This window comes from Myotis myotis, unplaced genomic scaffold, assembly GCF_014108235.1.
Source record: "Myotis myotis isolate mMyoMyo1 unplaced genomic scaffold, mMyoMyo1.p scaffold_m19_p_9, whole genome shotgun sequence".
Taxonomy (NCBI): Eukaryota; Metazoa; Chordata; class Mammalia; order Chiroptera; family Vespertilionidae; genus Myotis; species Myotis myotis.
In genome coordinates this window covers 74,896,774-74,910,148 of record NW_023416401.1, presented here as the reverse complement: position 1 = coordinate 74,910,148, position 13,375 = coordinate 74,896,774, and the positions used below count along the sequence as shown (strand labels likewise).

Below are 13,375 nucleotides of genomic sequence, written 5' to 3'. Positions count from 1 at the left end.
TGATGGGTTATAGGCTAGGGGTAGGAGGACACCCTTTACACAGTGTACCTTTTGTAGTAGTTGACTTTGGAGTTATATGAATGTTTCCAAGAAAATGAATAAGAAGTTTTTAAAGAAGATTTAAAAGAATACTCTTTGGTTTTGCCTGAATTTAGTGTTTACATTTCTCTTCTGGGTGCCATGACTGATGCTAATGAGGCTGATGATAATAGCTAACATTTATCCCTGTGTTAGGCATGCGTTATTCAGACCAGATGACTGAGTCATGGTGGGCTATGTGACTTGGCCATAACCATGTAAGTCTACTCACAAGCAGCAGAGCTGGGACTTGATTCCGGAAGGCTCAGCTCCTGAATGTGTTATAAACTACCCCTCTATAGGAACAAGTAAGATCTGCCAACAACCGATTTGTCCAGTTGTGTTTTACTTTATAGAGGTGGATTTCCTATTCCATTTGCTATATATTAGGAAGATTGCTTCACCCCCTTTTTTTCAGATTTATCCAAACATTTAGTACAGAATTATGGCGATGTAGAAGAACTTATGGATGCAGGAAATATCAATCGTACCACCGCAGCGACTGGGATGAACGACGTCAGTAGCAGGTCTCATGCCATCTTCACCATCAAGTTCACTCAGGTAAGGCAGACTCGCGGAACGGCTGGCTGTGTCCCTGAGGTCTTACCTGCTGATTAGCACCAGCCGAGGACCCATCCTTGTGGAACCAGGAGCAGCAGCAGGCAAAGGTGACTGTCACGTTCCTGTTAGTTAGACTTGAGCATGTGCTCTGTGCTGAGTTTCTCGGTGGTTACAGTCACAGAAATTTGAAATGTCCTGATGTGTACTCTTAAGAAAGAGCAGGCTTCTGCCCTGTTCAAGACACAAAAAGTCTTGCTTTGTGCTTAATTCAGCAAAAGTTTCATGTTGCAAGCTCTGTAGGAGGTAATGGATTCCTAGTCAGACCAGCTGGAGGCCAATGTAAGTAACTCATTGGGGTGCATTATCGCTCCACAGAGGTCACCCTGCAATGTTGATTATGGTTATTAGAATGATATTAAAGGACAAGGAACATTTTAAAGTATTAATGTAAGAATTCACTCTGATTAAGGGGTATAGGGCATTTTGAATATGTTTGCAAATTATTGAAGGCAAATATTTTTTTAAAATATATTTTATTTTTTATAGAGAGGAAGGGAGAGGGGTAGAGAGTTAGAAACATTGATGAGAGAGACACATCGATCAGCTACCTCCTGCACACCTCCTACGGGGATGTGCCCGCAACCCAGGTACATGCCCTTGACCGGAATCGAGCCTGGGACCTTTCAGTCTGCAGGCGACGCTCTATCCACTGAGCCAAACCGGTTAGGGCTGAAGGCAAATATTTTAACACCTAGGCTGGTAGAATAGATGAATGCAAAAATGTAGGGTCCTCTGGGCTTAATAAAATGTTAGGAGTTTGGGGATGTCTTGGTTTGTATTAGCCATTGAACACACCAGATACAAAAAGGTAGCATTTTCAGAGAGAAAACAAAAAAGACAAGAAAAAATTCTCTTAGGTCAATTGATGAATTCTCCACATCTTTAGCTTTTGCTAGACCTTTGCTTTTTACTTACTCCACTGGTTTTTCTCCTGCGTTCTACTTAATGCAGAGTAGGATCTGGCCATTCCCAATTTCTAAGAGGTTTACATTTTCATCAAAACGTGGTGATTTCTTTTTAGCATTTTGGTTCAGACTATCAAGTGTAAGTTAAAAGTCTTTCAGAAAGTAAAATTCAGAATCAGGGGATACAGTATTTCAGTTGATCATGTTATAATTTATGAAACAAAAATTTGAACATCAAATAATGGCCAAATGACCTTTTACATAATTGTCTACATTTTTCCTATTTTGGAGAGCCATTGTGCTTGGAATGTTGAAGATTCTAGATGAAAACAAAACTAATTATTTGTTTACTTATATTTTTCTTTGTTGAGTGCCCCTCAGTGTCTAGGTTCCTATTCCGCTACAGTCAGACTCAGTATGCCTTTGTTGAGAGACACTGAGTGATTTGAATAATGGAATAGTTCTTCAGAAGATTTAGGAGTCACATATGGTATTCAGTTTACTTTTGGAAATTTTTATGAGAAGGCCAATGGAACAATCAAATAAAAAAACGAACCAAAACCTATGCTGAGAGATCATAGGAGTGGAAAATAATTAGCATTTGTATTGTCAACACCAGAAGTTTATACTTCTTCAATTTTGCTTTTCTGTTTTGCTGCAGGCAAAATTTGATTCTGAAATGCCGTGTGAAACCGTGAGTAAGATCCACTTGGTCGATCTTGCTGGAAGTGAGCGCGCCGATGCCACTGGTGCCACGGGGGTCAGACTGAAGGAAGGGGGGAACATTAACAAGTCCCTCGTGACTCTGGGCAATGTCATTTCTGCCTTAGGTAGGTTTCCACTGTCTCCTGCCTCCTCTTATTCTTTGTGGTCCTGTGTTTGCCCAAAGCAATTATGTTTGTGTTGTAAACTGAGGTTATATCCTCAAAGTTTTCTGAAGCCAAATCAGAAGGAAAAATCTTCAATAATTGTCTTTCTTTTCTTTTTTTTGCCTCCCTGCAGCTGATTTATCTCAGGATGCAGCCAACCCTTCTGCCAAGAAGAAGCAAGTTTTTGTGCCTTACAGGGATTCTGTTTTGACGTGGTTGTTAAAAGATAGTCTCGGAGGAAACTCTAAAACTATCATGATTGCCAGTAAGAATTTAAGTTCTTTTCCTCAACATAGTGTTTCATGTGAATTAATTAGATATTTAAGTTTAAAGAGTCTCATTAGGAAAGAGCATCTTTTTATGTTGAAAAACGAATAGTTTTTCTATCATGCAGAAAACCACTAACTGTGACCTAGTCTGTAGTACCATATTACTCTTTCTCCCTCTTGCTGTTCCATAAACTTGCCACGTTCATGGTTACGCAAGCTGGGATACGCGCAGAATAATTCTCAGCTTTTCTTGCTTGAAGTACAAGATATAAACCTTTACTTCGCTAACTCATAGGAGAAAATCATTATAGGGACATAAAGTAAAAATAACCTAGGTCAATTGATAAATTCTCCACATCTTTACCATTTATTAGACCTTTACTTTTTACTTAAAAATTTTAAAGCCATACATGTGGAATTTAATATTGAGAATTGAGAGGGAAAAGACCCAATAAATACAACGAATAATAATGACAACAGCAATATACTTTACTTCTGTTTTCACTAATTAACTGAAAGAAACAGAACAGAGGAAAATATACAAAGGGAAGATAACTCTTGAGGAGAACTTAAACCCTGTTTTCCTCCTAACCTTACTTTCCCCCTACTTTCTACCTACCTCCTTTTCCCTTCCCCTGTCTCTGTGTCTCCCCGACTCTGCCTGCCATGTATTAACTGGGCAGGGGATCTATTCTGGGGTGTGCACCCCAGATGCATTGTGTAGCCACCTAAGCTCTACATTTTGTGGAGGGGAGGAGGGTGCAATTAACCACAGCTTTATGAGGAAAAGAATGAACGGATACACTGACTCTTTCAAAAATTTCAGGCTCTGGATTTTTATAGGTGGTAGACTTGACCAGAACTTCAAAGAATATTTTAACTTCTACTTAATATTGAGAAGTACAAATACAGGAGTCTCCCCTAATTGCTTTCTGCGTGTTCAGTTACTCACGGCCAACTTTGGTCTGAATATATTAAATGGAAAATTCCAGAAATAAACAATTTATAAGTTTTAAATTGTGTCCCATTCTGAGTAGCAGTGACAAAATCTCTACCATCTTGCCCAGTCCCACCCAAGATGTGATCATGCCTTTGTCTAGCATCTCCACCCTATATATGTCATTTAGTAACCCTCTTAGTTATCACATCCACTGTCCTGGCATCACAGTGCTTGGGTTCAAGTAACCCTTATTTTACCTGATGATGCCCCCAAAGTATAAGAGTACTGAAGCTGGTAATTTGAATATGCCAGATAGACTTCATAAAGGGTTTCTTTTAAGTGAAAAGTGAAAGTTCTCAGCTTAATAATAATAAAAAAATCATATGCTGATGTTGTATCCATGGTGAGAATGAATCTTCTATCCATGAAATTGTGGAGAAAGAAAAGAAATTCATGCTACGTCTGCTGTCACACCTGACTTCATAGTTATGACCACAGTGTGTGATAAGCGCTTAGTTAGGATGGAAAAGGCATACAGTTGTGGCTGGAAGACATGAGCAGAGAATGTGTTTCCACTGATGGCAACATGTTGCACCAGAAGTCACTGAGCCTGTAGACGGACTTGAGCAAGGTGTCCCCTGAAACAGGGGACACCAGCCATTTACTGCAAGTAAGGGACGGTTACACAGACTCAGGAGTAGGGTTGGACTGAAAAATATAAAAATGGCTGCAGAGCCTGCGTCTGCCCATAAAGCTGCCACCACATTTCCAGATGAGGTGAAGGCGTCGGTAAGGGTTCGGTACTATCAGTGCTTTCAGGCACCCACTGGGAGGCGGTAACATGTCCCCCACCCCAGTGAAGAGGGGCCACTACTGTAGTCTTGAATTCCTCTTCGTCCAATATATTTTTAAAAATATTTTTTTATTGGTTTCAGAGAGGAATGGAGAAGGAGAGAGAGATAGAAACATCCACTATGAGAGAGAATCATTGATCTGCTGCCCCCCACCAGGGGATCAAGCCTGCAACCCCAGCATGTGCCCTGACCAGGAATCGAACCATGACATTTTGGTTCATAGGTCAACATTCAAGCACTGAGCCACGCTAGCTGGGCATTTTTCCAATATTTTTAACAGAGAAAGCTCCCTGACCTATAGTGGAGGCCCTCATATCTCATTTTAGAGTTGGTTCGGTGGCTGATTCTACACTTAAGAAGTGCCAAATGACATTTAATTTAGTATAGTGAGTGCTTTCCCTATAAATCTTAGATAATTTTTAATATTCATTACTGTGGCAGGGAATATTTATTTAATGACCTGGGGTTAATCTGACTTTTAAATTACAAACCAACTTTGTGTTAAAGGAAACACGGAGTGCCGGATAAATTATTTTTTGAATTCATTCTTCATAGCCATTTCACCTGCTGATGTCAATTACGGAGAAACCCTAAGTACTCTTCGCTATGCAAATAGAGCCAAAAATATCATCAACAAGCCTACCATTAATGAAGATGCCAACGTCAAACTCATCCGTGAGCTGCGAGCTGAAATAGCCAGACTGAAAACGCTGCTTGCTCAAGGAAATCAGGTCGGGTTACTCTGAGATTTATGGATAATTTTCTTTGAGTAATGGCATCTATTTCTAGATCTTAATGAGATAATTATCTCACTTATTGTATTGATTTGAGTAAATAAGTGCTAAGTGAAGCTTGAATGAGTTAGCCAGTCTCTCCTTTACATCACTCTTCCATTGTCTTTACATTTATTCTGTGCTCCTTATGTAAGTAAGATTTTATCCACTAAGTCTGAAATGATTAACTATCTAATAGTTATCAATTATGGATGGAAATTTAGCATGCAATAGGATTAGCAGCATAATCTCCATTAGTGGAAGGAAATTGAGGTGCTTGGAGTTATATTTAAAATTCTATTTGTGCATTTTGTGACTTTAAAATGTATTTTAACAGAAGGAATGAAAGACTAGTTTGAACATCTTTCTGAATTTTTGTTCTGTACTGTCCTTTGCAGAGGTGGTTATGATGACACAGTGACATGTGTGACATACCTCTAGCCTGGCTGAGACGATATTCCTGGGTCCTTGTTTGATTGTTGGAACAGCCTCACTTCAGCATCTTTGCGAATTCTAGGGAAGGGGCCTTGTCTCTTTGTGTTTTTCACAGTGAATTTACTTATAATCTGCAGAGTTTACATTCATAGTTACATTCTTTTATTTAAAAAATGTATTTTTATTGATTTCAGAGAGGAGGGGAGAGGGAGAGAGAGAGATAGAAACATCAGTGATGAGAGAGAATCATTGATCGGCTGCCTCCTGCACGCCCCACATTGGGGATTGAGCCCACAACCCAGGCATGTACCCTGGCTGGAAATTGACCATGACCTCCTGGTTCATAGGTTGATGCTCAACCACTGAGCCACATTGGCCAGGTCAGAGTGTGTGTGTGTGTGTGTGTGTGTGTATTTCATAAAGGAAGGGAGAGAGAGATAGAAACATCAATGATGAAAGAGAATCATTGGTTGGCTGCCTCCTTCATGCCTGCTGATGGGGATCGAGCCTGCAACCTGGGCATGTGCCCTTGACTGAATTGAACCCAGGACCCTTCAGTCCCCAGGCTGATGCTCTATCCACTGAGCCAAACCATCCAGAGCAAGAGTTACATTCTTGATGAATAGTGTGAACTAGGTTCTTATAGGTCTAGACACTTGTAACAAACACTCCTGAAATCAAAAATAGCTTTTCAAAATGTTTGCATTAGATTGGAGTTAGAAATAGACAAAGATACATTTCTTCCCATTTTCCTAACCTATGAATAGATGTCACACATGTCACTAAATATTAGTTTTCTTTAAATGCCAAGTGCTCTCTCTAGAGCAGCTTCCTATCTAGGAATACTGTATATGGCCTGTGAAGCCCTTGACATCCCATTAGTGGTTTGACCTATGAAGATATTGACAGGATAAAAATCTTACCGAGTTTCCTGTGACCTGAAATATAACTGAAGTTCTTTTCCCATAAGATGCTGGACAACAGTTGTGCAGGAATTACTCATTACACTTAAAAACATGTCCACACACATTTTACTTTTTGATGGGGAGCTATCCTGTGTGTGAAAGGAAGTTGTCAGAACAAATAATCCAGCTGTATGTGTTGTTATCAAGCAATATAACATATGACATGAACCCAATAGTTATTTTTACTTATACACCTTGTTATTGGGATCTTTTTCAGTGTTTTTAAAACATTATTTATCTGAAGTAAACATTTAAGTATGATATTATGGGCTCACCCAAATTATATGTGAAGGAAAGTATTTGGGAAATTCTTGTGCAACTTCTTTAGTTAATGTTTTACTAAGTTATGAGAGTGAAGAAAAAGAAAGATTAGCCTTTTAAAATTAAACAAAGGAAATTTTTGAAAGGAGCCTTATCATGTGGGCAGGAAAGCTCTAATTTACTAAAATTTTTACAAATTCTTCCTGGGGAATGTCTTATATTTTGTGGTCTTTTATTTTGATTTTTGCATGACTAAAGACTACTGTAATTAAAGAAGTATTTTTGTTGCTGTAGTCTTTGGGGTAAGAATGGAAATAGTAGTTAAATCTATTTTATAACACACTGAAGATAAAATTCCTTGATAAACTCAATACATTAAAATGAAAACAGGAATCCAATTTAAAATAATTTATCACACTATGAAGCTCTATAAATTGTGAGATAATATAGGCTTATTCTAGATTAATTAAATTTGTGATGCCTAATAAAATAAGCAGGTGTTCTTATGTGCCCATTAAAAATCTGTTTACATTTTTCTGATGACATTGCTCTATTTCCACATTCTTTTATTCTGAACTAGAGGCCCGTTGCACTAAGATTCGCACAATAGGCCTTCCTTCCTCTGGCTGCCGGCACCAGTTTTCCTCCGGCACCCAGGACCTAGGCCTTTGGGCCAAGCCTCTTCAGTTTTCAGTCTTCACTCCGTGCCTGTGTATGCAAATTAACCGCCATCTTTGTTGGGTTAATTTGCATAGTCACTCTGATTGGCTGGTGGGTGTAGCGGAGTGACACCAATTTGCATGTTTCTCTTTTATTAGTGATGCTGCCATGGTTCATTGAGAATGTTACTCAAATCAAATTTCCATTTCTAGGGTTATTTTGGTACAGTTAAATAAAAATCAATTTCTTTTAATAATTTTATGTATTTGACAATCAAAATGTCATGTGAATAGAGTTTTAAAATCACAGTTTTAATAAAACAAAATATTTTGACATATATTGGATTCACTTCTCCTACATATAGATAAATATATATGTAGTCATTTATATATGTATGTGAGCTCTTTATTGAAGTATTAGATGTGTGCAAAAATTACATTTATATATGTATACAGATCAGTGAATTTTTACAGGATGAAATCACCTATCTAACCTGCACCTACATCAAGGAACAGGACAGTATCAGCACCCCAGAAGTCCCCCTTAATGTTCCTTTCTAAGTATTATCCACTCTTCCCTTTAAGGGTAACCATATCCTGACTTCTAAAGGCATAGATTAGTCTTTAGTTTTGCCTATTTTTGTTCTTTACATAAATGGAATTGTGCAGTATATATTCTTGACCTTACTTCTTTCACTCAACATTGTATTTGTGAGATTCACCACTTTGGTGCATGGAGTTATAGAGCCATTTATTTTCATTTCTTTATTGTATTCTATCATATAAAGGTTTCCCAACTCATTTATAGGTTCAATTTTTGATGGGCATTTGCGGAGTTTCTTTTTTGGTACTATTATGCTGCTGTGGACTTTTTAGTGAACATGCAGATGCATTTCCTATGAGTGTACATGTGTCCAGTTTTAGTGGATGCCAATTTATACTCCACCATCAGTATATGAAAGTGCCAGGTGTAGTTCCTGCAGGTCCTTGTGAACACTTGGTACTGTCCATTTTCATTGTAACCATTCTGATGGATGCCTAGTGGTATCACTGAATTATATTGGTTTGTACTTCTCAGAAGATTCATGAAATTGAGCATTTGGATATTTTGTATTTTCAAATGTTCTCTTTTATTATATTATATTTAAAGCATATTTTCAGACTTGTGCTTTGAATTTGGCAGAGAGAAAATGTCTCTTAATTCTTCTCTTTTGAATTTATCTGGAGGTAATAAGAAAATGAAACAATATAGAAATGAAATGAACAAAAGTCAAAAATCAAAAAAAACACAATGAGAGAAGATGAAAGTAGGATGAATTTCTCATTTTTGTAGCTGGAGTCATCAATAAGGTTTATTTATTTATTTTTTAAATATATTTTATTGATTTTTTTACAGAGAGGAAGGGAAAAGGGATAGAGAGCTAGAAACATCAATGAGAGAGAAACATCAATCAGCTGCCTCCTGCACGCTCCCCACTGGGGATGTGCCCGCAACCAAGGTACATGCCCTTGACCGGAATCGAACCTGGGACCCTTGAGTCCACAGGCTGACGCTCTATCCACTGAGCCAAACTGGATAGGGCATTAAGGTTTAAATAGTAGATAGATAATAGAAATATCAGTATTAAGATAGATAACTCTTATGGTCAAACAGGAAAGCTCACTTATATGATGTTTGTAAGGATGGGCAATTATCTACCAGCTAATTCAAGGGGTAAGTAAACAGTGTAAAAACAGCATTATATGAGCTTCAGAAAAGGCACTTTATCACAACAAAGAGTGCAATTCATAATTAAAATCAAGTATGATGTCAGCTTTCATAAAAGAAAAACAAAACTATAGGAAATAGCCACTTCTGAAGAGAAGACATAGAAATTGCCAATAAACATATGAAAAGATGTTCAAACTATCAGAGAAATGCCAATTAAAGCCACAATGAGATACCAAGTCACACCTGTCAGAATGGCAATCATCAGTAAATCAATAAACGAATATTGGCGAAGATGTGGGGAAAAGGAAACCGTAGTGCACTATTGGTGGGAATGCCAACTAGTTCAGCCAGTATGGAAAATAGAATGAAGGTTCGTTAAAAAATTAAAAATGGAATTACCTTATGGCCCAGCAGTTTCACTTCTGGTTATATATCCAAAGAAAGCAGAAACACTAATTTGAAAGAATATATGCACCCCTATATTTATTGCAGAGTTATTTCCAATAGCCAAGATATGGAAGCAATGCAAGTGCCCATCAGTAGATGAATGGATAAAAAGTATGGAACATACACTGAGTGGCCAAATTATTATGACCGGCCAGATTATTCTGACTACCCCATCAGTACTTCATTGACACTTCCAAAAATACTGAATATTGAAAACTTCCTAAGCAAATACTCTCAAGGTTTTTTATTATTATTATTTGCATAACTAATTCACTTCATTATACTGATGGGGTGGTCATAATAATCTGGCTGGTCATAATAATCTGGCCACTCAGTGTATATACATATATATTGGAATATTACTTGGCCATAAAAAAAAAGAATGAAATCTTGCCACTTGTGACAGCATGGATGGCCCTATAGGGTGTTAAGCTAAGTGAAATAAGTCAGTCAGAGAAAGACAAATACCATGTAATTTCACTTATATGTGGAATCTAAAGAGCAAAATAAATGAACAAACAAAATAGAAATACGCAGAGAGAACAGACTGATGGCGCCAGAGGAAGGGGTGCTGGGGAGATGGTAAAAAAGGTGAAGAGATTTAGAACTATAAATCGGTAGTTACAAAATAGTCACAGGGATGTAAAGTCCAGCGCAGGGAATATAGTCAATAATATTGCAATAACTATGTATGGTGCCAGGTGGGTACTTGAAATATTGAGGGTAACACTTTGTAAATGATTGTCTATCTACTATGCTGTATACCTGAAGCTAATACAAAACAATATTGAATGTAAACTGATAGAGAAATAAAGTAAAAAATAATAATAATGAAACAAATAGAAAAAAAAACCCTGTAGGAAATTCCAGGAGACAGAGCCATGTACATATTTGTCACAGGGAACTTGTATTCCTCTTTCTCATTTTATGAGAGCTCACGTAGACAAAAATAAGCGAAGACAGCATGTTTACATTGCATAATAAAAATGTGCTGGAATCATTACAAACCAGGAAAAAGATTGCCAACTCATGCAACAAAAGACTACTTTTCTTATGAGAAATGCTATTAAAAACTAGAAAGATTATGATCCAACAGAAAAGTGAATGGGAGAATATGAGCATAATTCATGGGAAAAACGTTACAAATGGCCTCTAAACATCTGAAAGTATGCTCAATGTAATTTGAAATATAGCAATGCAAATATTAAGAATAGTGGAATAAATATGTATATGTAAATAGATACATAGTTATCAAGCTGTGCATTTTACTACATGTAAATTATACCTCAAGGTTCTTAAAAAACAAGGAGATGCCCTTTTCACCTCACATGGTCAGAAATCAAAACACTTGATTGGACAGTATATTGGCAAGGGTTGCAGGCAAGAGTTTCTTGTATATGTTGTTAGTAGAGTTGGTATTGCTGAAGTTTTGATGTAGTATTACTCTTGATTTAACACATAAACTTAATATGAGTATTTTTTAATCCTGAACACTTTTCCTCAGAAAAGACACTTTGCAAAGAATAAGTTAATTGTAAAAGTTTTAGTTTTACCAAAGATTTCTTTTAGAAAGGACTTAGGTAGGTCTTTATTTATGTGTGCTTTAAAATAATTTTCCAAAAGTTATAGTGATCAGAAATAAATGGTGCATGTATTTAATCAGTTATCATCTACTCAGTTGATGGTGTGGTAGGAATGTTTTAGCTTTGATTGCAGATGAAACATTCTAACAGTGGAGTCTTTAAAATGAACCATGTTATAAAGGGGGTTACTAATTGTTTTAAAAATTGTCAACCGTATACAATGATGCAGTAATTATAATATCTGCCACTTGCATTTCTTCAATGAAAAATACTTGAGTATCATCTATGTGTAAGACGACATGGACATGTTACGTGCAGTGATGTTGAAGTAATGTGTTAGCAAAGCTTCTTTTCCTCCACTAAGGATGAATTTGATCTGGAGTTAACTTGCTGGTTTTATTCTCTGTACACTGGATAAAAGTGGGATGCCAGCTGTCTAACCAGGCAGCATCTCTAATGATAAAAATACCCCCCACTTGGTGAAGTGCATCTGGATTAGGATGAACTCTATATATAAGCTATAAATGTGCTGCTGAGAAGCCTTAGCTTTGAGTTTCATTGAGAGCAGAGAATCTTGTAATAGGTGTGTTCCTTGTGGAGACCCTGGAGGATATGCCTATGACATTGTTACAAGAGATGTTGGTTCCCCACACATGTCTCCATCCCTCAAGAAGGCCAAAGACAGTACTCCTGGACAGCTGTGGGGACTACTGCAGAGAGCACAGGGTACTTTGCCCTGCCCTGCTGGCCGCTCTGCCTTCTGCTGAGTACGTAGATGCCAAGAGTGGCCCATGGTAGTCTTGTTAGTCTGAATGTTTAACTGAGCCTAAGATCACCTCATGGGAATTATATTTGTTCAAATTGAAATTGAAAAGTAAATAGTAATGAAAAGAATATTCAGCCTCTGAGGAAGACAGCTTGGCTATTAAAAAAATCATACAAATTTCCCCTTAGGAATTTATTCTGTTGATACGACCATGCATACTGAAGGCAGCGAGTATAGGGATAGTCATTGTAGCATTGCTGGTAGAGCAGAAGATTAGAAAAAACTGCATTTCCATTAATAGTAGAGCACTGACATAAATTATAGAATATCCATACAATTCCGCTCAGTGGTGGAACTGGAATTGTTAAAAAGAATGAAGTGGTTTTATTTGTACTGAATTTCCCCCAAGATATATTGTTAAGTGAAAAAGGCAATAATCAGAATGGTGTTCATGTTTCAAAATAATCAGCAAAAACATGCATGAATATGACCAGAATAACTGCAAGTTTACACAGCAAATTGGATAGAGGCGGTTGCCTGTGGGAAGCGGAGGGAGCAAGACCCCCTTTATTCTTTCTTATGGTATCTGAGGAAGCACCGTGTCCTACCTATCAGATGAGTTACAATAGGTAAAGCCCCTGTGTGCCCCACCCCACCCCACCCCAACCCACCTGGCTTCATTTGCCTCTCCCTTCTCTATCTGCCTTCTTCTTCCCAGTTCTAACCCGATTTTGGTGTTTATCGTTCTCATATCCAACTTTATACTTTGAGCAACATGGGTGAGGAAGTGGATAAATAGATTGTGGTGGAGCCATACCGTACATAGGATATCACCCAACAATGAAAATTAATGCGTTTTCTTTGCATGTGCCAACATGGTTGGATTTCAGAAGCCTGTGGCTGAACAAGACTTAAGCTTTTTATATTTTGAATTATTGTAGTTTGTGCATATTCAAAGTGAACAATTTTTTTAGGTCCTAGGTATTTAGGTCATACTTGATTTTGAGAAAACGTTAGTTATGTTACATGTATGGCTGTTTCTCACTTTGCTGATTTGTATTGCAGATGTAGGTGTACCAGGCTACCATGGTTTTGAATATTATATGTAGCCCATGCAGTAAAGACTTGGTGGCATGATTGACACTTTTTGGGGGGTCTGGGACAATACTTTTTACTGCTATTTAATAGTTTATTTGACAGTTTCTGGTAATTTACTGTATCCTTCCTCTATATTATTGC

At 37.5% G+C, this 13,375-nt stretch overlaps 1 protein-coding gene across 9 annotated transcripts in view; it reads left to right on the top strand.

Moving 5' to 3' along the window:
- KIF16B (kinesin family member 16B) overlaps positions 1–13,375 on the top strand; it is a 278,501-nt gene that overhangs the window by 51,033 nt on the left and 214,093 nt on the right. For 8 of the 9 annotated variants that reach the window (XM_036321857.1, XM_036321856.1, XM_036321854.1 and 5 more), the window contains 4 exons: positions 497–639; positions 2,266–2,434; positions 2,607–2,738; positions 5,092–5,267. In XM_036321857.1, the coding sequence (XP_036177750.1) occupies positions 497–639; positions 2,266–2,434; positions 2,607–2,738; positions 5,092–5,267 (620 nt within the window). Of the gene's footprint in view, positions 1–496; positions 747–2,265; positions 2,435–2,606; positions 2,739–5,091; positions 5,268–13,375 lie in introns of those variants that run through there. The other variant, XM_036321853.1, reaches the window with a different exon arrangement.